This window comes from Dermacentor silvarum, unplaced genomic scaffold (genome assembly GCF_013339745.2).
Source record: "Dermacentor silvarum isolate Dsil-2018 unplaced genomic scaffold, BIME_Dsil_1.4 Seq468, whole genome shotgun sequence".
Taxonomy (NCBI): Eukaryota; Metazoa; Arthropoda; class Arachnida; order Ixodida; family Ixodidae; genus Dermacentor; species Dermacentor silvarum.
In genome coordinates this window covers 1-25,740 of record NW_023606281.1, presented here as the reverse complement: position 1 = coordinate 25,740, position 25,740 = coordinate 1, and the positions used below count along the sequence as shown (strand labels likewise).

At 46.9% G+C, this 25,740-nt stretch overlaps 1 protein-coding gene across 1 annotated transcript; it reads left to right on the top strand.

The window, feature by feature from the left end:
- Positions 1–586: 586 nt before the first annotated feature.
- On the top strand, positions 587–25,621 carry LOC119435119 (neuroguidin-like; the record flags this gene model as incomplete). Its single annotated transcript, XM_037702059.2, has 5 exons — positions 587–732; positions 937–1,086; positions 3,766–3,903; positions 9,043–9,127; positions 25,569–25,621. Coding segments are annotated over exons 1-5 (474 nt in total), but the record flags the coding sequence as incomplete, so codon positions are not given.
- Positions 25,622–25,740: the final 119 nt, after the last annotated feature.

Below are 25,740 nucleotides of genomic sequence, written 5' to 3'. Positions count from 1 at the left end.
AATGTCATTCTGTTGCAGCTTTACAAATCTTTTCAACATGCCTTGTGCCAGCATGTAGTACCACAGAACACCCATACAAACTAGTACCATAGCCTCCTATACATTATATAGGAGGGTACGGTAGTACCGGCAGTTTGAAAAATCGCACCGTTCGACCGGTTCGCGTAGCCGGACAGTTTGAGGCCGACTTAAAAATACGCACCGATGTAACACGCGCCGTCTTCGCGCCCAAACTCAACCCCACAGGCCACCCAGGTTTGGCTAAAGCCGATTGCAAGTCACAGTCGGAGCAAGAAAATTATAAACCGAGGAATCAAATTTTTATTTTCGGTTCGGTTTTACTTACGGCAATCACAAACTGATCGTTTTTTTTTTTTTTGGCTTTTTTTTTGGGGGGGGGGGGGGGGTGCCTTACTTCACAACAATTTTTTTTTTTTGTGTATGTGTGGATACTTTCGGCGTAAATGTCAAATATGGAGGGGAGAAAAATAATTTTTGCCCTTCCTCTATGATCTACGACGCTATGTCAATGCTGCCTCTGTCTCTGGCATGGAGGTTTTTTTTCTTCCTCCATGGTCTCTGGCAACCCCGCTGTTCGCAGCTGGCGCCATTGGTTTGCCATGCGTTGTTTGCGAAAGCAGCGCCTGCCGAAAACCACGTGTTTGTCTCTGTGACAGGTGTGAGATGCAAGCAATACAAGGACCTGGTAGTAATCGTGTATATATGTCGCAGGTACGATTTTTCGCCTTCATTATATCGTGAATATACTGCTGGCAAGTTGACGCCGCTGGATTAGGAGAGCAGAAATATATGCGCTACTTTACGCCAAGCTGAGTAATCCCGGTCACACGGGGTACTTGTATCGCGATCGAAAGATGCTGTTTGCTGTTCGCCAAACAAATGTTTCATTGGAACTTCTGAATGTATTATTTTCAGGTTACAATCGCTGACCGGGGGCATGAAACGGAGGTGCCGGAGTTCCTTGCGTCCCTCAAAGAGGTGAAAGACAAGGCGTCTTGTGTTTCTGCGGCAGTGGGAAGTCTTCTGTCTCGTGTCAAGAACAAAAAGCAGTTGAATACTGCTGCGGTAGGTAATTATAGGATACCTGATGTGACATGTTTCTAACAGGATGCTGATGAAAGTGTCTTGACGTGCATATTGTGCATTTCTGTGAAGCATGCTAATCGCGACAGGGGCGATCCTGTCACGTTCAATGACTCAATCAAACTCAATGACCACAAACAGCAGTTGTGAACATTGACTTGCACATGATTTTTAGAACATTCGGAGCTTTTAGGAAAACTTAAGAGAACTGCAGTGCCACCTGAACTCTTAGACAAAACTAAGAGATTTCCCCGCAATCAGAAGCACGCAGCAGCAGATGTGCACTGACGCTACTCCGTTTGTGTGCGTGCTTGTTCATTTCCTTCATGAACCTGCAAATCTCGACAGCATGTGCAGACCATTGTGAGTGCGAAAGAAGTGAAGGAAGAGCACACTGCAGTGCACATGTGCAATTTTGTAGGAAGTATGTCTCGATAAACACTGTTGCATGACACACGACATGAGCCCGACAAAAAAGCACTGAGTTTTGTTCGTGCCCAATGCAAGTGGCATCTATTCACCTGCGCAGAGCCGCTGTGGTGTATTGGTTTGAAAGCTCGGCTTGAAAATATATCATCATTAGTTTGATGCCAGGTATGCTCAGATATTCCTTCGTTATTTCTTTGTTTTTTCTGCGTTACATTGTGTCGTGCTCAAGCTAAGACATGACAAATGAGCGGACAGGATCTGTCTGTTTTCTAATTCTTGACAACTGTTCACACTAAAAAGACTTAAGATTCAAACAAGTTTTGACGACAGCAGAGGGCTCCACAGGCTGGTAACAATGCCAGTCAACTTGGCAGTATGAACTCCCTTTCTTGAGTGGTGAGGATGCTGTGATGGCAGTTCTTCGTTTATAGCTAACAAATCAGGCAAGTCCCAGATGCTAAAGTGCTATTATACAATCTAGACAATGAAATGTGACTTCTGTACAGGGTTTAAGCACTGACAAACCAGTCATATGCCAGGAAGAGTTCTTTAATTTTGGCGGACTTTAAATGTCGGTGACTATACATTACATAGGGGATAGACTGTACTGTCATTTATGTTGTAGTATTATAGCTGAACCACAATATAACAATGCATCCTGTCTAAAACTTTGTTAAATTGATTGAATTTAATCAAACCAAGGTTATAGTTCACTTATATAGAATTTATATTTTATAGCAGTTATAGTTGACTCTAGCCAGTTGGTGCGGCATGTATTGAGTGGGAAAAAGGGTTGGAAGAAAAGAAGTGAACAGGACAGATGCTCCTGTCCACTTCTTTTCTTGCTCCTTTTTTCTGCCCGACAACAGAACATACCAAGGCTCTTTGTTTCAGCAGTAAAAAAAAAAAAAAAAATCCCTTGGTCACTAAGCTTTTATGAATAAAAAGCCTGCTAGACAACAGTGCAACAATTTCAATTGTCATGCTCCATGGTCATCATTTTGCACATCATTGTAGCACGCGATAGTGCAGGTGCATGCAGGATCACTGTGAGCAAAGCTGCTGTGCCGACTGCACCCTAGTCCTCAAACTTGCCATTCGGCGGCACCCCTCTTGCGTGATCGCTATCAGCCACTATCTTTTGCTGTCTTGCAATGCTCTTGGAAACCTCTTAATATTTCAGTGCATTATAGTAGTGACAATGACCTCTGGTGGCAAGACCCCCATCTCTACGCCACTGGCAGTAACTGAAGGAAGAAAAACCATTCTCCGTGCCAGTGGTGTTAAAGGGGGAAAAAATAACAATAAAAAAGACAGCTTATTTTTTCAGAGCCTACCATAAATGCAAAAAGCTTTTTCACCACACATTGTGTACTCGAAATTTCACTTCTTAAGCTCATTTTAATTTTATTATTAGGCTTTGAGATTATAGCATGACATTATCTCCTAGCTTTTTTTTTTTTTTTCCATTGTTTGTGATGCTGAGGTGCTCAAACGTGGGTACAAAAAGAACATGCCCTACACAAGTTTCGTGCTAGGATAACAGATGGCACAGTGGTGTTTTTCTTGACAATTGCACTTCCATGCTTGATAACGTGTACATAGATATGTGCAAGTGATATCTGTCTCAGTGGATTTTGTATTTTTGTTGTTATGAAGGCCCTGGGTTTGTGCACACAATATGTATTGTTAAACTCAAACTGGAATGCAAGATTACATTGCTTCATTTTTGGAAAAATAAAGGGTAAAGTTTAGAAGGGAAATAATTAAGTTGCTAATATTGTTAATCAACATTCGTTATATTGAATTTGCCCTTTATAGTGAATGTTGTTTCAAAATTTATTTGCAGACTTGATTTTCAGGCATGAACAAAAGGACAGGATGCCAATCATCATGTCGTCATGGCTTGTATTCATTCTTGTGACATTGCACAGAGAGTTTCCTGTAGCACATTGTTGAAGTCATTCATGCACATTTAACGGTTTCAATATTACTGCAATTATTAGAAACTCGCGTGATATTGTTTTGTTTGTTTTTATATCGCCGGTATGACGGATGGGAATAGCGAGACATTCACATGAAGCAGTCACGGGGTCACAGTATTGCATAGCTCTTTTTCTAAAAAAGTTTGTGGACATTGCTGCAAAGAATTTTATTCCCCGAGAAGTTTAATGAACAAAAAATTTGCCTGTAGCTTTGGTGACCTCGGTTTTTGCCTGGTCTTTTATCCAGGGCCTGAGCTTCCTTGAGATGAAGAACCATGTCATGCTCAGCTACCTGCTTGACCTGACACACATTATTTGGTGCAAGGTTTCTGGCAAAAGCATTGATGGTGACCCTTCAATCCGTCGGCTCGTGCAAGCTCGAACTGTATGCATCACTGCTTCCACTATTTTGTTATTTTGGGCTGTTTAATAGCCATTTGATTTGATTTAAAGGGCCATAAATCATTTTCCTAAATAATCATAGAATGGCCTCACTATTTTTTGTTTTTGGACTGAGGCCATGTGTCAAAAGCCGCAACGCCTCACCCAAAAGTTACGTCGGCCACGCATCATGGCCTTGGGCATATTTTCTGTCGTAACTTTTTTTTTTTTTTTTGTGCCTTTATCATGTGTTAGTTGCAACTTCGGGTAAAGATGTGCGCTCACTCGATGCAAGTGTATGATAAGTACTCATACGAGTCGCAGCTTCTGTTATTTTTGTTTTTCTTTCTGTCTCTTTCCTGTTCTTTTTTTTTTTTGCTGGAGAATTTAGAAGTACACAGGGGTGCAACAGCTGTCTCATTTTGATACAATTTCTTATTTTTGTGCCAAGCTGCGCCAAAACCGTGATATATGTCGAAGTTGCGCCACGCTGTGCCAAAATTCCCAACCAGCCGCGAAATTTCTCGGTTACACTAGTTTTAGTGGAAACCAAGGTTGTGGTGGCAACCTGCAGCTTGGACATCGCCATGCAATCCAGTAGCGAGGACGAGATCCAGCACACATGCCCAGACGAGACGGCGTGTTTGGTGGTGGGTGCCGAAGAATATTCTAGCTGCTGGTTGCAGTGCGGCATCTTGTGTATGCAGTAAAATTTCTCGGAGACACGGAGATGCGCGTTGCTTGCAGTAACAAAAGCAATTCGGCATTGCCGCATTGACTCGACAAGATCCTCGCCTATCCATGCACGCGGTCACGAGCGGAGTCGGTATGAATACTTCACGGGAAACTCGCTTGTACGGTACAGCAAGCGACCCGGCACTGATCGCGTGAGCCGTGTAGGCGACGCAATGCACAAAACTAGCAAGGGTTCAGTTCTACGTGGCAACAGGCACCGCGTTGCAATGAAACGGTGCCGATTTTTGCTACAGACACACACATACATATACACAACCTACTCTCGTTACAACGGACCCTGATAATCCGACAAAAATAGGTCCGTTTTATCCGAAGTCCGTGGAGGCCACCGCCGAAATACCAAAAGATTGTCAAACAGTCGCTGCATGTTTCGACAACCACCGGAACGTCGCGACACGTCGTCAGATAAAAACTCGAAAGGGAACCACTCGCGAAGAAATGCATGTGTACTTTCCACATGTTTGGCGGAAAAATTTGCGTGCAGTGCACTGCTGGGGCGCGATCGAGGTCGTTGTTCGGAGCGCGCGTTCAATTTTGCTGGGCGCGGCCTAGGTCAGCCGTGCATGGCGAAACTGAACGTGCACTCCGAACAACGATCTCCGATCGCGCCCCTGCCCTCACCTATGCTGCTAAGGTGAATTATCGTATAATAATCATCAGCCTGTATTTATGTCCACTGTAGGACGAAGGCCTCTCCCTGTAATCTCCAATTGTATTGTCGCATATTGCCGTACGGTATATAATTAATTACCGTATGTACTCACGTAATGAACGCACTTTTTTTTGTCCCCCAGAAATCTAATGCAAAGTTGGGGAGTGCGTGTAATGCGGGGTAAATTTTATGCCGCTTTATGAGTAAGCGTTCTTTGTGAAACTGCTCCAAATTTGGGATTTAGTGCTCCAAAAGAGTATTTTTTTTTACCCATAACCTGCTCCAATAGCAAGATTTCCTTGCTCCAAATCCTATTTTGGCTGTTGCACCACTGAGTACAGTCTAAACTGCTCCGTGTGTTTAAGCCACATGCATGTTCATTTCTTTTGTGCGATCTGAATTACTGCACCAGGTTATTCTAAAGGTAGCCAATTTATTCAGATTGTATCAAGCTGTTCTAAAATGGCCTGGGTAGCTTTTGTAGGTTACAGCGACAGGTACCTTCATAGAACGAACATGGTCGTGGTATAAAAGAAAAAAGGGAGGCTTATCTGTGGAAGTTGCAGAGGTGGAGGAAAGTTCATAATGGCCCATAGATGTTGTGTCTACACTCATAAAGACAAAGCTGAATCTTCCATGGTGCTAATAGACGTAATTTAGAATAAGAGCCAGCTGCTCTGTGTTACGCAGCCAGATGTTGTGTCTACACTCATGAAGACAAAGCTGAATCTTCCCATGGTGCTAATATGCAAACGTAAATTTGGAAGTAGAGCCTAAGCTGCTCTGTGTGTTTAAGCCACGTGCATGTTCGTTTCTTTTGTGGTATCTGTTGCCCATAAACTTTTATCCTTGACTCTACAATGTATGTGTTAGTGCTGTGAAAAATTCTTAAGTATGTTTTCTAGCACTTCGCTCATTTGGCCAAGATTTACTGCTGAATAATGGTGTGGAAAGTGCTTCTAAAATGCTTTGAAATGTTTCTGCTCAAGAGTGTTTTTAAGGTGCGTCTTTCAAATTTTATTCTCTGTATTTAACTTTAAGCCGAACATTAGTTCGATGCCAAATAGGTCCAAAAGCTGCTGTGAAAATTTTTCCGTGTTTTTTTTGGTTGTCATGTCGTTGTTACAAAAAGTGATCATTAAAGGGTCCCTGAACCATTTTTTATCAAAGTCGAGAAATGCATTTGAAGTTTATATAGACTATTTCAGAAATACTTTGCCGTAAAAAGTAGTTCAATGCGTTCAGCATAAGCTAGTTATTGGCAGGCAAACATCTCCTATGCGGTGCTTCCGCTTTTTTCTCCAAGGATTCCACTGCGATGGTTACGGCGGTGCGGGGTGCGCCCACAGTGCTCTACCTACTGAACGTCACCGTGGCGCGCAGTTAAAATTTGGTTTTGTATGTTCACGTAGATGCCACTACTTAGGATTTTGTCGCCTACGACGCACTAAACTTAGTTGTCCTCAGCCAGCTGCAGTGCTCTTAGTCTGCGGACTCGTTGTTGCACACCGCGGTATCTAGCTATGTAGCAGCCTGTAGCTACATGCAACTGTAGTGTGTATGTGCAGCGTTTGCTTAGTGCATGACAGGGCTGAGTGCGTGCTCATGCTCATATGCTTGAGTCTGGCCGTGCTACGTGGTGTGGACCGGCTTCCTGCACCAGCTTGACCGGCAGATAGTAGCCACATCCAACTTGTGCATTTTGAAGAGTTATCAATTGCTCACTACGGGGGTGTGATGAGCAGGTTCTTGTTTGAAGGCAGGTCTCTGAGGCAGAGCCTCAGAGGACCGAATCAAAGGACGAAGCCGTTGGTTTTAAAGAGCAGAACAAGACATTTAATATACACGTTAAGATGGAAAGTAGGAGAAATTAAGGGAAAAGCAGAGTAATAAATAGAAAGGAGGACACAAGAAAAAAATCCAAGTTAAACACCACACAGAGTTAGGGCTTGGCATAGGTGATAGCGCGCGTAACACAGTTCCATGTGGAAGGGTGGCGGCAAGGCGACGAAAGAAGGCGGCGTTCGTCTCACCAACGTTTCGGCGTCGCTGAGCGATGGGCAGGAAACCCGAGCGTAGCAGCGCTGGCTTGTAGAAGGCACGCTGGCGGCGTGGCGGCGGACAGTTAGTTGGAGGCGGCGTCGTGGCCAGGCAGCTCGGTGCAAACTCAGGCCCGTGGCCAACTGTTTGCGTTCTGCCTGCGGGCTCACGAGTTCATCGACCTCGGGCAGCCATCCGTGGTCGGGAGGAGTGGCGACGTCTGGGAACTGGCTGGCAGGAGGCCCCGGCCAGGTGAAGTCGTGAGGCTCGGGTCCGGAACCCGACGGCCTGTCTTCAGCTCCCGGTCCGGTGGTCGTCCTTCGCCCGGCGCCGCTTCTCGAACTCCCCCTTCTCTTCGGTCACTGCCTCGTTTTTCTTCCCTCTGGCCGTGTGTCCCTTTCGGATTGGTCACCTTCGGGCTCCGTGGGCATCGGTCATTGGCCCCCGTGAGCGCCGTGGTTCTTTCCAATTGGATGGCGCTTCGTTTGTTTCTTTGTTTCTTGTGCCGCGTGTTCACGCGCCGGGCGGTCTTCGGCATCGTCGTTTTCCAAATTCGCCTCGGCGCGCGCTCTCCTTGTCGTCTGCTCCTTGTCTCCAACCACCGCACCTTGTCGCACACTACAAATATCACTGTCTCCTACCGCCGCGCCGTGTCGCGCACTACACATCACAGGGGGGGAGGGGGGGGGGAAGTGAAGTCTGCCAAGGCATCTAGCCAGGAGCGGCCTGGAGGGAGCACATGCTGGCTAGTGTGCATGTGGTGTGACCTTAATTTTCGTGTGATTTGAGGCTAGTTGATTGTTGAAAACTAGAAATTCGAAAGCACATTTTCGCTTACATCAGCTTGTTTATTAAACTGTGTCAAATATACAGTGTAACAGTGGGAAGAAGCGCACTGATCCAAACACCCTTCTTGGTTGATGTCAGCTATTGGCCAATAGCAGCTGCATATGGGAATCTGCTATATTACAAAATAAAGCCTCCAGAAAAGAGTTCAGAGTGGGCTACATTTGAAAAGAGAGCATTTGAGAAAAATGTGATTTCACACTCCGCTTGGGAGCTTCACACGCCACGCACGACTGCAAAATTTGGGTGAGATGTTTACTACAGCGTATGCTATCCACAGACGATTTTTTCACCAAGCCTGAGGGGTTGTTCAGGACCCCTTTAAGCATGTTTCTAGAAAACATTTTTTCACTGATACTGTGTAGGGAAAAGTACTTGCAGGGAATAGACTGACCTCGCTGCACTCGGAGTGCACGCACACATGCCCTTCTTGCACCGTGATGTAGGTAGTCCTTTTTGCTTTAATTGGGTTCAGTTAAGCAAGATGCTGAAGCTACCTGCATTGTGGATTTTGACATTTGACTATGTTAGGGGAGGAGGTGGGGGTTATTTTGGGAAGTCTCGGTCCTGGCTTTTGTCGTAAAATGTTCTTGTCCTCACCTTCGTGCCCCTTCGTCACAACAGTTAGGACTCAGCGCAGCTTTTAAAAGTTTAAAAAAAAAAATTAACATCCAGAAATGCAAATAAAACTGCACTTACAACCATTGTATCATCTACTAAGGACTGCCAATATCAGCTTCCTTTGCAGCAGTGGTGGCTTAAGGAAACTAACTGTGAAGTCAGTTTATTCTTTTATTACCTTACATTACAGCTATGTTTTGTTGCCTAAATATGTTCTCAATATAACAGGTCCTCGAGAGAATTCGTCCCATTGACCAGAAACTAAAATATCAAGTCGACAAAGTTGTCAGAACAGCGACTCTCGGAACTCTTAGTAAGTCTCACTTTCAATTTCTTTTGTTGTTTCTAGATGTCTGGCTGCTAAGCATATTGTTGTGTGACTACTATGACCATGTTTACCAGTTTATTTATCAAAGTTCATGTAACTTCTGTCGTAGTATTACCGTATTTGCTCGAATCTAGGCCGACTCCGATTCTAAGCCGACCGACCCCCCAAAGGTTCAAAGCCAGAAAAAAAAAAGCTTACCTCGAATGTAGGCTGAACAAAAAAGCGAGGACTGCATTCGCAAAATGAAACAGCATTTATTAAATATGAACATGCCGAGCTCATTCTACGTCACCATCGCTGCTACCCTCGTCGCTATCTTCCACCTTCAAACAGTGCACTATTTTCAGTACCATCAAGCGCAATAACGATGCTTTACTTTTTTAAGCAGCGCACGATCAATGTTTGCCATCCTCGTTGTGGCACACGCAAAAAGCATCTCCCGTGGCCCCCTCCAATGACGGACGTTTTTCTTATCGATGCCGAAGTCCCGCCTGGCTTGAACGTTTGACGATGCCTGTCCGGCTCGCACAACTTCCGTATTTACTTGATTCTAACACGCTCTCGATTGTAACGTGCACCCGTTTTCCGTGACGACAAAAAAGTCTTTTACATTACCGCGCACCTCATGCTTTCAAACAGAATTACAACTTTGTCATTTGGAAAGACAGATTTCCTCCTGATGCGCTGAAGTTGCATTGAATAAAAAAAGTTGTAGTTTCGCGTGCAAGGCGAAGCATCTAATGCGATTGCAAATTAGCAGACCGCTATACGAAGTAAGGATAGCAGTTTTATCGGCTGTATAAACTTGTAAACATTCGCTTACTAAATAAAATAACAAGCACGGTGTCATGCGCGCATAAGCAAACATGAACACATCTCGCTCGTTGACCGCAGAAACGAACTCAAAACGCTGGAGTGACGAAATGCAGCGAGCGAATTGACCTTCCTGCGAGCATGCCTCTCTCTTCAATGCGACCTATAAGGGGTGAGAACACGGCGTGCCGTGGATGTTTCCCGTCGCAGATTGCTTTCAAGATAGGGCCAAGGCGATCGTATCACTGAAGTGGATCATCATAGATTTTGTCCTGCTTCGGTTCAGTGAAACCGTTCTGCATTGCTTTGCTGGCAAAATCCTCTCCTTCTGTTTGCACCAGTCCCGCACTCAAGTTTCCGCCCGTGATGCGACCCGATTTCCGTGTGTCTCCGCTCACATGATACATGATCACTTTCCTTTTAAATGCGGCATCATGATGAACTCAGTACTTTATGCTGATAGAGCATACGCAGAGAATGGAAGACAGACGGTAGACTATTGCCTAAGCATGTGTACTGCAGCACATGGGGGAAGCTACGGTAGCTTGGCTTGAAAGTAGCTAGGCTCGACGCTTGTGCGAGGCAGCCATTTTAAAATGCCGACGGCTATATGGTAACGCAGATGTAGGGTTGTGTTAAAAGCGCGCATTAGATTCGAGTAAATACATTATTTGTTAGAAAGTGGCACTAGAGTGGCATCGCCTGTTTGGTGTCATTACGATAACGCCATGCCGCGCGCCGATGCTACACCATACCAATACGACTCAGGTCAAAATGGCGACGTCCCTCATGTACTTCAGTTGGCTACTGGCGCGGCTAGTAGCGGCTGCGATACTGACTTTGCTAGATGGCACTAACTATGCACCATATTTATAAGTTTCAGATAAAAACTGGTGCGTATTTAAAAATCCTCTAATCTAAGCCGACCCTAGAATTTCGTATATGATTATTTGAAAAAAAAAAACTATCTGCCTAGATTCGAATAAATACAGTATGAAGCCAACAGATAAAGAAGCCAAAAAGTCGCAGTTTCGCCCAAAAGGCGAAGCATCGATTGCAATACAAAATTAGTAGACAGCTATAAAAAGTAAGGATAGTAGTTTTATCCGCAGTATAAACTTGTAAGCATTCGCTTACTAACTAAATTAACAAGCATGGTGTCACATGCACATAAGCAAACATGAACACATCTCACTCGTTGACCACAGAAACTCGTTAAAATGTTGGAGTGAGGAAGCGTTGCAGGAGCAGCAACCGAATTGGCCTTCATGCTACCTCCCACTTCACCGCGAACTTAACGGCGAAAACACTGCGCACGGCTAACTCTGTCCCCGCCACAGATCACTTTCAAGATAGGGCCTGCGCGGCCATGCAATACGCAGCATGTGCCAGCAGGCTCACCCTCATACGCTTTCACTCGCACATACAACATATGGTGGATGGCGACAGTGTTATCGCCTTTCGACTTTATACGGAATATCATGGCGATGGCAGAAATGCACCTTAAGTGTCTGTATAATTGCTATCACAATAAAAAAAAGGGAAGTTGCGGTACAGTGTAGACTGCTTATAACTTAAATTTAGCGGTGCAGCCAGCTTGTACGTTGCAACAAGCGACTGGCACGTTGCAGATACGACGCAGCCGCGCGGGTGCCATATCTTGAAAGTGATCTGCGATGTGCGAAATGTCATAAAATAAGGAACCAACTTTAGAGTAGGGAAACTGAACCTTTCACAGTGGTACGAAAATAAGAAGCGGCAGCGCATGGAACTCACTAGGGGACCCAACAGATGGCGCTGCTAAAACAGGAAGCGGAAATCTATTTTTTTAGTGCTAAATCCAATATGACCGCTTTTTACCGGTCGTGTACGCTGGTACGCGCCGCACCCGCCCTGCTGGCTTTGCGGCATGCCTCTGTGCCTTGGCTGCCGCTTAGCTGGTGCATTATAATTGCCAGGATACCAAAGAGCCTCTACTGACGCCCATAAAACAAGCCACAAGTGAGTGAACAGGACGTGCGACTTATTAGAAGACAATCAGGTGCACCTTCTCGTACAAGAGCAGCAATAAAGCTTGCATGTTGAGATACGCTGAAACAATAAACGCGAACTCGTAAATAGCTCACTTTTGTCATCGCACATGGCGGTCCGGTAATGGGTGACAACCAGCAGCCAAGCAGATAGTGTCCCACCTGTTTGCACACGACATCATCGTTCAAGATAGGTTGCAACTGCATTGTGAAGAATTTGGTTGATGCAGGCATCTGCTGCCGCAGCCTGCACGTTTCTGTTCTTTCGGGGGCCGCTAATATGTGGCTCACACTGGTGCCCCACTTTGTCTCAATATGAACAAGTTGGTTTCTTGGGCATCACCTTCGGCAGCCACTTTTGTGGGCCTTTCCACCCTTGTGGCTATCAACTTCATACACTTCGGACCATGTAAGCATGTATGCTGCTCTTTGTTGACACCAAATCGCGGCCATCGAAGGCCACAAGCAAAATTTGCAACAGTTGCAGCAGGAAAGTACGGAATGGGGAGCACCAATCATGGTGCGTGTAAATTGGGAGCCTATGTTGCTGCGTGGACTCCAGGAGCAGGTGCTTATCTCGAGAGACTGCTTCCCAATGCAAATGACCAGGCCGCCACATCCAAGAAACGTACACAACGACCATAAACAAGTGAGATAACAGCAAAATGAAATTCTGCATTCAATCACTGCATAAGGATCAGACAATACACTATACATTGGTTAAGGGGGGAGGAGGGGATGAAAATAACTTTTTTGTTTCTTGACAGAAAGGGGTGAAATTTGGCAACATGCTGTACATTGCAATAGAGAGGCAAATCTAAATTTCATTAAGATATCTTCATTAGTTTTTGTCTTATAAGAATTTACAAAAGTTTACAAGTTCCTTGCTCGTGGAAAGCCTGGCACAGTAACGAAACATGGTACGGAACTGGGAATACTGTGTATGTTTGCCCAAATGTCTAATCTATATCAAGACAGTGTTCGATTTTTTTTTTAGTGCCCTCATAATTTTTTACTCGATATGACATGCATGTGACTTGTGTTTCACTGCATAGAGTCATGTAGTTATTCTAAAATAATTAAATAATGGAAAAATAAATGAACATTTCAAGACTGTCTTGATGTGCGCACAGTTATGGATCACAGCAAAACAAACTGGACCAAAATCGGTCCAGCCATTGTTGTGCTATGCTTTCCACGAGCGAGGTGACCAACAAAAAAAACACTATTGAGAAAACGACCTGCAAAGTTTTGCAAGCAGTGCAGGTTTATTAGAACGCATCAGGGCGGTAATTTTGGCATCAGTGCTGCCAAGCATCTTCTTGCACCTTTGCCTCTTCGTTTGGGGCTTTGAAAATTTCATAGCCGGCTAGTCCATCAAATTGAACTTCCGTTCAGTTCTGGACATCGCGCGAAGGGAGTCGCGCAGCTGCATGCTCGCGATTCTGCCATCACCACTGACACGAAACGCGTCTGAATCGTGCGCCGTTCAGGCGACTATTTGTCCGGTGAATCTTTGGTTATCACACTAGCTCGTCGATGGTTGGGGCTCGCTCGGAGGTGGCGTGTCCGTGTCGCACGATGCACCAAACTAAGTACACCGTCTTTGCCGGCGATGGTGACCTTCGACCCGTGTCTATACGATCTCGGCTGATTCGCGCGGCCGTACGCCGAGGCGCGGGAGCTTCCGTTGGCGCCGTCTTCGTCGACTGCGTTGTCGGTACCGATTGCACAGGGCAATTGTCGGTTTCGCTGCTTGAGTCAGGGGTGCAAGATAGCGTGGCACGTAATCCACGGTGCAAGGTAGCGCGGCACGTTGTCGGGTGCTCCTCCGCTTCTCCCGCTAATCCTCCGTATTTTTCTCGCCGTAGGAGGCTTGCGCTTCCGTGTTCCGAAGGCGTGCTTTGTCCAAACTTTCATCTCCAACAAGCGACGATCATACTAAACTGGGCGCTCTCAGAAATCCGACATTCTGCGTGTCAAGTCAAGACGCCGGCATGGTTTGCGAAGCAGACAACTGCGATTGCCATCTTGCCCGCTGCCGCAGCAGTAACCAATGGGAAGACGCCTTTCACCACGGCAGCCAATCGGAGGCCCGCTTTCATCGAGGTGCCCGTGTGACTACCTCCAGCAGACCCGCGCTTCTTTGTGTTTGTGCGTTTGTACAAGATGGCGACGACCGACAGAATTGAGAAGCGGAACAGCGAAACTTTGAGCTTTCGAACGATACCAAGATGGCGGCACTCGGTGGCGGGAAATACGAGATATGGCTCCGTGAATGGCGGCGATTTTGCGCGATTTAAAGCTGTTTTTCTCGCCCTGCGCACTGACAAATTAATTTTTTTCGGGCACTTTTAGCGCGTTTTCAGCCAAACCATTTGATACAGTGTAGATTAGGCGTTGCAGATACCGAAATGCGGGGTTTCAAAAACCGATTTTTCTTGTGATTTTCGCGATCTGATCCCCGCGTCCCCCCTTAAGATCCACATGGTAACAGTGAGGTATGACGTACAAAGGGTCGCTTAGGCGCCTTCAGCAGTCCAACTACAGGCACAGTGCTTGCCTTCGTTGCACATGGTGGTCTGGTAGCAATCGACAACAAGAAATGCAAACCGATTGGGCAGCATATCCCACCTGTTTGCACCGACAGTCATCGATGAAGATAAGCAACTTGCATTGCGAAGCATTCGGTTGACGCAGGCATCTGCTGTCGCAGCCAACACAGCGACATCGACTATCCAGCATTTTAGCGTTAACTCCTTTCCAGCCTGCATGTTTCTTTTCTTTTGGGGGCCGTTAATATTGCCACGTGTCTAGCGCGGCGATGACGACGACATAAGACACATCAGCACTTATGAAAAACATAGCAAGAAGAAGAAGAAGAAGCAGTGACTAGCGCGCGGTATTTTAAAACCGTCCGGTCTTGTTACTGCCTCTACAGACAAGTGCGTTTCGTTTGTCCCTCGAGCTTTCGACGTCGTGACTGGTGGAGGTGCTGGGTACCGGATGCTCGGGACGCCTGTTCGGACCCGTACACTCAGCCGAGAATCAACCTCTCGACATTACTCCAGTGCACTGATTCAGCCGCCGCCTGTTAGGCCTGAGCCAGATTTCACCAGCGTTCCAGCTCCGACCAGCATGGACACTACTACATCGGCGAACCTCCGCCTTCACAGATGACGACAAGCCCTTCCCTGGTGACTCTTCAGCATCCTCTCGTTCCGGATATCTTCGTGGCGATGCGTTTGAAGACGTTGAGGACTGGCTTGTTCAGTATGAGAGGGTTGCCAAAGTCAACGAATGGAGCGCAGAACAAAAACTTAGGCGCGCCTATTTCGCACTAGAAGACAGTGCGCGCACGTGGTTCCAGAACCGGGAAGCGTGCTTCCAAACGTGGAACGACTTTTGACGCCAACTCCTGGATACGTTCTCCTGTTCCGACCGGCGGGATTACGCGCAACAGCTAATCGAAGCGCGCTTCCAGATACCCAACGTAAGCGTCGCTATGTATGCTGAGGATCTATTTTGCCGAGCTGACCCCGATATGCCCGAGACTAAGAAAGTGCACCATCTCATGTGCGGAATTAAGGAACAGTTGTTTGCAGGCCTGGTACGAAACCCACCAACCACGGTAGACGAATTCATCAAGGAAGCCACAATAATCGAGCGAGCACTTCAGCAACGTTGCCGCCACATTGACCGCCTGTCCAATACCACACCAATGAGCGCCGCCCCTCAGAATGCCACCACTATCGAAAGCTCTCTGCGAGAGCTGATTCGCAGCATACTGCGTGAGGAACTACAACCCTGTTTGCTCCTTGTACCGAGCCAGAGTAGTTGCTCTCTGTTGCCGAAGCCGTCCGCCAGGAGCTGCGGCAAGCCTTTTCATCATCCGCGCCGTGCCCGGATCACGCCCGTTGAGCTATGCCAATGCCGTTCGTCGTTCTCCCCCTCCACCGCCGATCACCGCCGTTCCATCCGCGACCTGTTACCACTCCATCGGGGCAGCGGGAGCCTGGGAGACGACCACCAGCTCGCCGAACTGACTTGTGGCGCACTGCCGACCGTCGGCCACTCTTCTTCTACTGTGGGGAACCGGGCCACGTTGCCCGTTACTGCCCTCATCGAGACCGTCGCGTTTGGAGGCTTTCCACGTTCAGCTTCCCCGCGCTTTGAATACCGCCCGTGCCCTGGACGAGGGTAACTCGCCGACCACCCAAGCCGCTTCGCAACATCGTCGCTGGCAGTCTCTGTCACCTCAACGTTCCGCTTCCCCAACCCGTCCCAGTTTCGCTGACGTCGTCAGAGGCCGTTCCCCCAGTCCTCACTGGGGAAACTAACCGCCGTGACCTCCGGGGGGAAGGTTGCCAACTGTCGAGACGCCGAAAAGACCCCCCAACTGCCGCAACAAGACGACATGCCGACGACAAGACGAATGTGTTCGCGCTGACCTCAGCCTTTTTGTTTGCGGACGTCCCGTAACAGCCCTTGTGGACACTGGTGCTGATTTCTCGATTATGCGTCAAGAGCTGGTTGACCGCCTTAAAAAGGTAAAGCACCATGGGCAGGGCCACACATAAGAAGTGCCGTGGGTCAGATAATGGCGCCAACGGGTAAATGTACCGCCAGACTCTGCATCAGTGATTCCAGTCTTGTTGCCACGTTCGTTATTCTCCCCGAGTGCTGCAAAGAACTCGTCTTGGGGATGGATTTTCTGCGGGATTATGGAGCTATTATAAACATCCCGGAGCGTTTGGTCACATTTTCAGTCAACCCAGATGTAGACTGCAACTATGATAGAAAGCACGGGCATTTGCGACTAGCCGAGGACGTGACGATGCCGCCGCGAACCTGCTGCCTTGTGTCTGTTTCTACCGAGAGGCCTTACCACGGTGATGTGATAGCGGGACAAATCAACGTATTATAGCTCACGCAAGGCATTTCGATTGCACGGGGCATTCTGGCTTTAAATCGTGGGCATGCAATGCAGCAGTGCTCCTTACGAACTTTAGCAACGAACGCCGCCACGTCCCGAAAGGCACTGCAGTTGCGTTCTGTAATGACATAGTACAAGTAAAGGACTGCTTCGCTGTGCACGACCAAGGAACGAGTGACAAGACCATTCCGGCCCCGACAACATTGTCCGTCGACGTTTGCTCGGCCCTGTTGCCCGCTGAGAGGCAGCGCCTACTGGACCTAATACAGCAGTTTGAGAATTGCTTTCGTGTACGTCCAAGGCAAAGCAAACACCACTGACCAAACATCGGATAATTATGGACGATGCCACTAGACCAATTCGACAGAACCCCCACCGTGTGGCCCAGAAAGAACGCGAAGAAATACAAAAGCACGTGAAGAAAATGCTCGAGGATGATGTGATACAGCCTTCGAAGAGTCCTTGGGCGTCCCCTGTGGTGTTGGTAAAGAAAAAAGATGGCAGCTTGCGTTTCTGGATTGACTACCGCAAGTTAAATCAGGTAACAAAGAAAGAAGTCTATCCGTTACCACGCATCGACAATTCACTCGACAGGTTGCGCCATGCACGCTATTTTTCCTCCATGGACCTACACAGCAGGTATTGGCAAATAGAAGTCGATGAGCGAGATCGGGAGAAAACTGCCTTCGTGATGCCCGACGGTCTCTACGAATTTAAGCTGCTACCTTTCGGTTTGTGTACAGCGCCAGCCACTTTTCAGCACCTGATGGACACCGTACTTTCAGGTCTAAAGTGGCAAACCTGCTTGGTATACCTCGACGATGTGATCGTTTTTTCGGCTACATTAGAAGAGCATCTAACCCGGCTACAGGCTGCTCTCCAAGCCGTATGCTCTGCAGGCCTCACAATACAGCCTGAAAAATGTCATTTTGCTTTAACGAACTCCAATTCCTAGGCCACGTCGTCAGTAGTGAAGGTGTCCGGCCTGACCCAGACAAAATAGACGCGGGTACAAAATTCCCCACATCATCTAACAGGAAGGCAGTGAGACGCTTCTTGGGCCTGTGAGCCTATTATCGCCAGTTTTATTGTGGACTTTTCATGTATTGCCTCACCGTTGACGCGACTAACACGAGATGTTCCCTTTGTTTGGGGTGAACGCAAGCAAATGGCATTTAACGAATTACGTCAGTGTCTGCAAATGCCCCCAGTTCTCGCACACTTTGACCAGGACGCCCCGACAGCACTTCATACTGACGCGAGCAATGTAGGTCTGGGTGCCGTGCTGGTGCAATGGCAAGACGGCTCCGATAAAGTGATAGCCTACGCCAGCAGAACTCTTTCGCGCTCAGAAGAAAAATATTCAACTACGGAGAAAGAATGCTTCCCCGTTGTGTAGGCTGTTGTTAAATTTCGCCCTTATTTATACGGTCGCTCATTCACTGTCGTCAGTGACCACTATTCTCTGTGTTGGCTGACTAATTTAAAAGACCCCTGCGGTCGATTGGCGCGCTGGAGCCTCAGGCTTCAGGAGTTCAACATGTCCGTCGTATGCAGGTCAGGGAAAAAGCATACCGATGCTGACTGCCTCTCTCGGTCACCTATACAGCCTTCTGTCACCGAGGATCCGGACACAGACGGTGCATTCTTGGGAGCCGTCGATACATTTACCATTTCCAAGCAGCAGCGCGACGACCCAGAACTGCTTCCGCTTATTGATTTCTTGGAAGGCCGGGGCAAAGACATGCCTTGCCTGTTTAGGCGCACTCTGGCGTCATTTTGTTAGAAGGACAATGTTCTTTATAAGAAGAACTTTTCTCGACGGGCAGCACCTACTTACTGGTCATGCCTGCTTCGCTTCGCAATGAAGTTCTCACAGCGTGTCATGATGAGGCCACCTCAGGTCATCTGGGCTCCACACGAACATTGTCCCGACTGCGGCGGAAGTAGTATTGGCCGAAGCTCCCAGCCGATGTTAAACGTCATGTGCGCACTTGTCCTGACTGCCAAAGACGCAAAGCACCACCCGACAAGCCAGCTGGTCTTCTACATCCTGTAGAGGTACCGGGAACGCCCTTTGCCAAAATTGGCATGGATCTTCTTGGACCATTTCCAACTACAGGGAACAGGTGGATTATTGTCGCCACTGACTACCTCACCCGTTATGCGGAGACAAAAGCTACCCATCGCGGAACAGCAGCTGAAGCAGCTCGATTTTTCGTCGAAAACGTCGTGCTTAGGCACGGTGCCCCAGCGGTTGTAATCACTGACAGAGGCCCCGCGTTCACGGCCGAACTTTTAGAAGCAGTTGTCAAACTCAGCGGCACAGCCCACCGGAAAACGACAGCCTATCATCCCCAGACGAATGGACTAACGGAGCGTTTGAACAAGACACTCGCAGACATGCTTTGCATGTATGTCGACCTGGACCATAAGAACTGGGACGAGATTTTGCCTTATGTAACCTTCGCATATAACACCGCTCAACAGGAAACGATTCGCATGACACCATTCAGCTTTGTACACGGTCACAAAGCCACGACAACTTTGGATGCAATGCTGCCCCATGAGTGCGACGATATCCATCCAGATGCTGAAGAATTTGGTCAACGTGCTGAAGAAGCTAGACAGCTTGCACGTGTACGCATCCACCACCCAGCAAGACCAGGATGCAATGCGGTACAATCGTCAGCACAAATTTGTCGCCTACACACCCGGCGAGGGAGTGTGGGTTTGGATACCCATTCGGCATAGGGGGACTTTGTGAAAAACTACTAAGGCGATATTTTGGCCCATACATAGTTATCCGACGACTGAATGACGTGAATTACGAGGTCATGCCCGATCGTGAAGCTTGTTCACGGCGCCGCCAGCAACCCCCCGAAATGGTGCATGTGGTGCGCATGAAGCCGTACTTTTCCAAGTGACTCGCGTTTTAGTGTCTCGTACATGCATACAGTCAAGTTGCGCATCGGGACGATGCTTCCCTTGGGAGGGAGGCAAATGCCACGTGTCTAGCGGGGCGATGATGACGACATAAGACACATTGCTATGAAAAACATAGCAAGAAGAAGCAGTGACTAGTGCGCGGTATTTTAAAACCGTCCGTTCTTGTTACTGCCTCTGCCGACAGGTGCGTTTCGTTTGTCCCTCGAGCTTTTGACGTCGTGACAATATATGGCTCACACTTGGTGCCCCACATTGTCTTATTATGGACAAGTTGGTTTCATGGGCATCACCTTCGGCAGCCACTTTTGTGGACCTTTCCACCCATGTGGCTATCAACTTCATACACTTCGGACCATGTAAGCATGTTTGCTGCTCTCTGTTGACGCCAAATCGCGGCGAACGAAGGCCACAAGCAAAATTTGCACACGGCTGCAGCAGGAAAGGACGGAATGGGGAGCACCAATCACGGTGCGTGTAAATTGAGAGTCTATGTCGCTGTACGGACTGCATGAGCAGGTGCTTACCTGGAGAGACTGCTTCCCAATGCAACTTACCAGGCCCCCCAAATCTGAGAAACGTAACACAGCGACCACGACCAAGTTTCTGCAACCAGATTCTGGAATCAACCACTTCAGTGTAGCTTGCGCCAAAACCCAGGCTATTGAGCAAGAAGAGCAATCCTGAACGAGACCAGGAATTAAATATGGGAATGAGAAAGCTTTCATTCAAGAAAGCCACTCTGCTCTGAAAGCAGTGAAGGCCAATACCGTAAGAAAAGTGAAATGCTACATAGCACACGGTGCAAAGGTTAATGCAAGACACATGCCGATGCCGCATCTGCTATTTCAGGAGAGGAATTTAACATGGCAACGTACAGTGGAGAATACTGCTACAAAGATGTTATGCTAATAGAAAATGACGGGCATTAAGTATGAGCAAAGAATTGGTTCACATTTATGTTTGGGTAAGGAAGAAGCATGATATCTAGAAAGAATGGGGAAGGAAAAAAAAGCTTGCATTCATAGAAAAAAATTACCGTATTTACACGATTGTAGGTTGACCCATTTTTTTCAAATTTGGCAATCCAATGTTGGGGGGTCGACTTAGAATCGAAACCGAACCGTGTACCGCTAGTAACGGCAAGAGAAACGAGAAATCAGGGGCGCTACGGCGTGGTTACAACTTTGCACCTACGTTTTTATGGTTATGGTAGAAGCGTAGCGTAATAATTTACTGTATTGCATACATTTTGATTGCGCGCACCACGAGCGCACGGCTCTTGTGGGAGCATCGATCATGGAAGAGCCGCCGTTTAGGGGGTATTGGTAGATGGCGGAAGAGCCGCCTTTTGGGGGGTATTGGTAGCTGGCGGAAGAGCCGCCGTTAGAGGGGTATTGGTAGTTGGCGGAAGAGCCGTCGTTTGGGGGGTATTAGTAGTTGGCGGAAGAGCTTTTCTTTGAGATACGATTGTTTTCGACGGCCGCGCGCATCTGTCACTTCTGCTGTTGGGCTGAATCGTCGCGCCTGTCATGAGTGCCAAAAACTTTCGGCGCTCGTTCTCAGCAGCGTTCAAACGGGCTGCTATCCTCCATGTTGAGGAAACTAACAACTGCGCAGCGGGACGCAAGTCTGGAGTCAGTGAACGTGTGGTGCGGCAGTGGTGGCTTCAGCGCGAGAAAATTTGGCGTCTCTGGTTGACTGTGTGCGGGTGGGTCCTCTCTGCGTGGGGGGCTGTACCGCGCGATGTCGTGGTGCGGTGGTTCGCGAAGTGTGGACTCACTTTTGATGATGACGTGCTGTGGGACCGCAGCAGCTATGACGGCAGCAGTACCAGTGAGGTCAACTCTAGTGACGATGAGTAGTCTTAGCAACCCCATCAATAAATTTCCCTTGTGTGAAATGCACTCGCATGGTTTTTCTCCCCCCCCCCCCCCCCATTTTTTTTTGAGACATGCAATTTTGGGGGGGTCGACCTACATTCGAGTCGACTTACAATCGTGTAAATACGGTACACTTCGCACAAATTGAATTTGACAAGGCCAGGAAGCTGATTAAGGAAGGGCATACTGATGGAACTCTTTTGGCCAGCGTCGTCCATGCTTGTTCAGAGGTTGCAGGCGCATCTGAACATGAATTTTTTTGTTGAGGTACGTGGATGACTCTGCCAATATCCGTGCTGGTGGAATGATGGCTGAGGCTCTTTTCAGTCTTGATACAGTCCTACGTCGACTTGGTATCTCATCCAAATACTTCTGGATCCGCTTCTTTGTTCATGGTGTAAAAGCCTTGCGAGTTCGGCTCCAGCCCCTTCCTGTTGGTGTAGATATATGAGGGCTTCTGTGATGAGGGCCAAGAGGTGCTTGGTGCAGACTGTTGGGGCAGAACCGTAGCACATGAGATACAGCAGAGATTAGCCAAACTCGTGTAGTGCTTTCTATGTTTGAACCAATTATGCTGCACCGTAAATATGAACAAACATATCATCTGCTGCAAACAAATGACAATGTATCTCAAGACTAGCAAGCAAATACTACAGCGTTTATCAAGCATATTTATTTCTGAACCCGGTGTTGTTTACCTTGTAGTAGCAGCAAAAGTCCACACGATGGCCTTGTAGCAAGCAGTAGGTTCTCTTTAATGTGTGTAGTGTGTTGCTTTACACTGGCGCCATCTTCTTTACTGGATATCTGGAACAGAAATTTTGACTGCATCAGAAACTGAAAAACACATTTTGGCAATATGAAATGCAAAAAGCTGTGACGTACATATATATTGTAATGGTTTGACTGCAGAACACATTCAAATGTACATTGTTTGTTCTAGGGTGCTTCATCAGCATGTTAATTAAATATTGGTACTGTCCATAAAATTTGTCTTCCTAACTACAATGCGTGTCAACACCTTAAGTATTATTAGGATCACAAATGAGATCATTTTTGCGCCCATTTATACACTAAAAGAGATCACACTGCTGGTTCCACAAGCAAAGGCACAAAAGACATAAACCTATTAGAACTGATGCATTCTTTTTCTGCACGAACGTGATGCACCGCTTTACTACTGCAAAATAAATGCCTTAAGGTAAACCAAACTGAACGGCAAGAACATCAGAACCAACTAGTACGAAATATGGGTGAATTATCATGCATGCAACTATTTAATACATTCAATTTAGTACTTTCACTTCAATTTACCAAAGGGTTATTCGGTTTTGAGATCGAAATAAGTTTTCGGCGGACTCGGGGGGGGGGAAGACATATATATTGACCAGGCTAACTAGGCTACTCAGTCGCCTATAGCCACGGCTACAATGAGATAAAAATGTGACGCGCGTTCCGATATCGTTCTCTCTTTCGTGATTGTGTGTATAACGACGGCCTCGCAACTAATGGTTTATTTCAGAAACGGCAACGGAGGGTCCCGACTACCCATATGTAATACAGGATCTAGTTCGTTAACTTGTCTCCGCCTGTGAATTAACAAGACGAATATTAATAACGATTTAGGCATCAATGTTAAACGACTCACCGGTATTGCCATCCTCAGTCGCAGCAGAATCCAGCTCCTGTTTCGATGCATACTTGTTCCGCATGGCTCAAGACCAAAACCTAGCTTTCGGGCTTACATCTCAGCTCGCAAACACGTCACTTCACCTCAAGTAAAATAATGTGAGGTGTCGAAGCGCAATAAAGTGGTTTTAGCACAAATAAGCAACCAGCATAAGTGTACCACCAATGAATCCTTGTTTGCCGTGTACCCGAAAATATCGTTAAAATTTCTAAATCCAGGCGAGAGGTCAAGTGGGAGGTTGATGATGATGAACATTATTTTGCGTTTATGATGGCAAAAACAATAGTCTTAATACTCAGCAGTAAATTGTATAATTAGGAATAATAATTTTGTACTCTGTCATAAAATAAAAACGCTTTGATAAGTGTGGGAGTAAGTTTGGAGGTTGAAATGGCGCTTACTATGGCGCCTCTAGCGGGAGACTACGGCACTCACCGGGGCAACTTTTTGACGACATACTACGCTTGGTTATTAGCCGCGCTCGGCGTGGTCGATTTTTTTCGCTCTCTGTGGCCATTTGTTGAACTTGAGAGTGGCCCTGGCAAAGTCGGACCTAATCGTCAAAACGATCTGCGATGTTGACAAAGTGCACCTAGTGCTGGTAAGCTTCGTATGCGCTGTGCTTTCGATGTTTAGTTCGCGTTGAAGCGAGAGAACAGCGCAAAGGTCAATTCGCTTGCTTCTGCTGTTGCGCTTCCTCACGCCAGCGTTTCGATACCGCGTGTCCGCGGTTATCGCACGAGATGTGTTCATGCTTACCTGTGCGTGCATGACATCGTGCTTGTTAATTTAGTTAGTAAGCGAATGTTTACAAGTTTATACGGCCGCTACAACTACTATCCTTACTTCGTACAGCTGTCTACTAATTTGCTATCGTAATCGTTGCTTCACCTTTTGGGCAAAATTGCGACTGTTCTTGTGTTCCCTTGAAAAACGTATCAACGGGGTTCTACTAACCGTGTACGTTTTCTTCTTGCCCAAATCCAGGCGTGAAACAGCTGCGCCATTTGATACAATTTTGTATTTTTGCGCTGAGCTGCACCAAAAGCGTGATATATGTTGAAATTGCGCCACGCTGCGCCAAAACGCCCGACCAGCCGGGAAATTTCTTGGTTATGCTATTTTTAGCGGGAAACAAAGACCGTGTTCGCAACCTGCAGCTTGGACATTGTCATCCAATTCGATCCCGTAGCGCAGACGAGATCCAAACACATGCTCAGACGAGACATTGATGTGTTTGGTGGTGTGAGCGCCGAAGAATATTTTTGCTGCTAGTTGCAGTGTGGCATGTTGTATATGCAGTAAAATTTCGCGGACACATGGAGCGTGCATTGCTTGCAGTAACGAAAGCAGTTCGCCATTGCCGCGTTGAATCAACAAGATCCTCGCCGTATCCGTGCACGCGGCAACGAGCGGAGCGGGTACGAACACTCCACGGGAAACTCGCTTGTACGGTACAGCAAGCGACCTGGCACTGACAGCGTGAGCTTTGTAGGCTATGCAGTGCCGACATTGTGCCTGTTGCTTCAGTGAGGTGTAACATTCAACATTATGCAACACGAAAATGAAAGTATCCCTGAGAGTAATCCATTGAGATAATGGCTCTAGCAATGAAGTGGTAGATGAGAGTTTGGATCACTCATTGGCCTGTTTAAAAGTGAAGCACGAGTCACATTTTCAGGACACTGAGGTGCTTAGTGCTCCATTGAGCAGGCTAAGGCATCTCACATGCCTCGGAAACATAAATGGTAAAAGTGGGAGAGGTTGCAGAGCCAAAATATAGAAATTGTTTTTTCTGTTGGCAATAAGATGCAATAAATGGAAAACTGATGTATGTCAGACTGTGGCACTGTATTAAACACATGGGGAGCAATCAGTATAGTGTGCAGATGGATGTGGCTCAGAAACATAATTCCAGTAACCAATAAGTGCATTTACTTTTGATGTTCACTAATTCGACTTTTCTAATATTTTTCGCAGCATTTTACTCTGTGCTGTCCATGTTCTTGCCTCATGACCTTTTTTGTTGTACATTTGCTTGAACACTTTTTATAATGGAGGAGGAGGCATACATGTAATATTTTTTTTAAAGTGAAATGTGTCAGAATTTTTATCTTTCTCTTTTCAGATGCTGATGACCCTTTGAGGTTTAGAGCAAATCCTGCAGCCCTTGAAGCTGAAGTAAGTGGTTATTAGTTAAGAAAAAAAGTGCTTAGATAATGGTCTTGATATTTTTGTTTTCTCTTTTTATGATGCATGATTTTTTTCTTTTATATTGTGAATTTGCAAGCAATGGCATC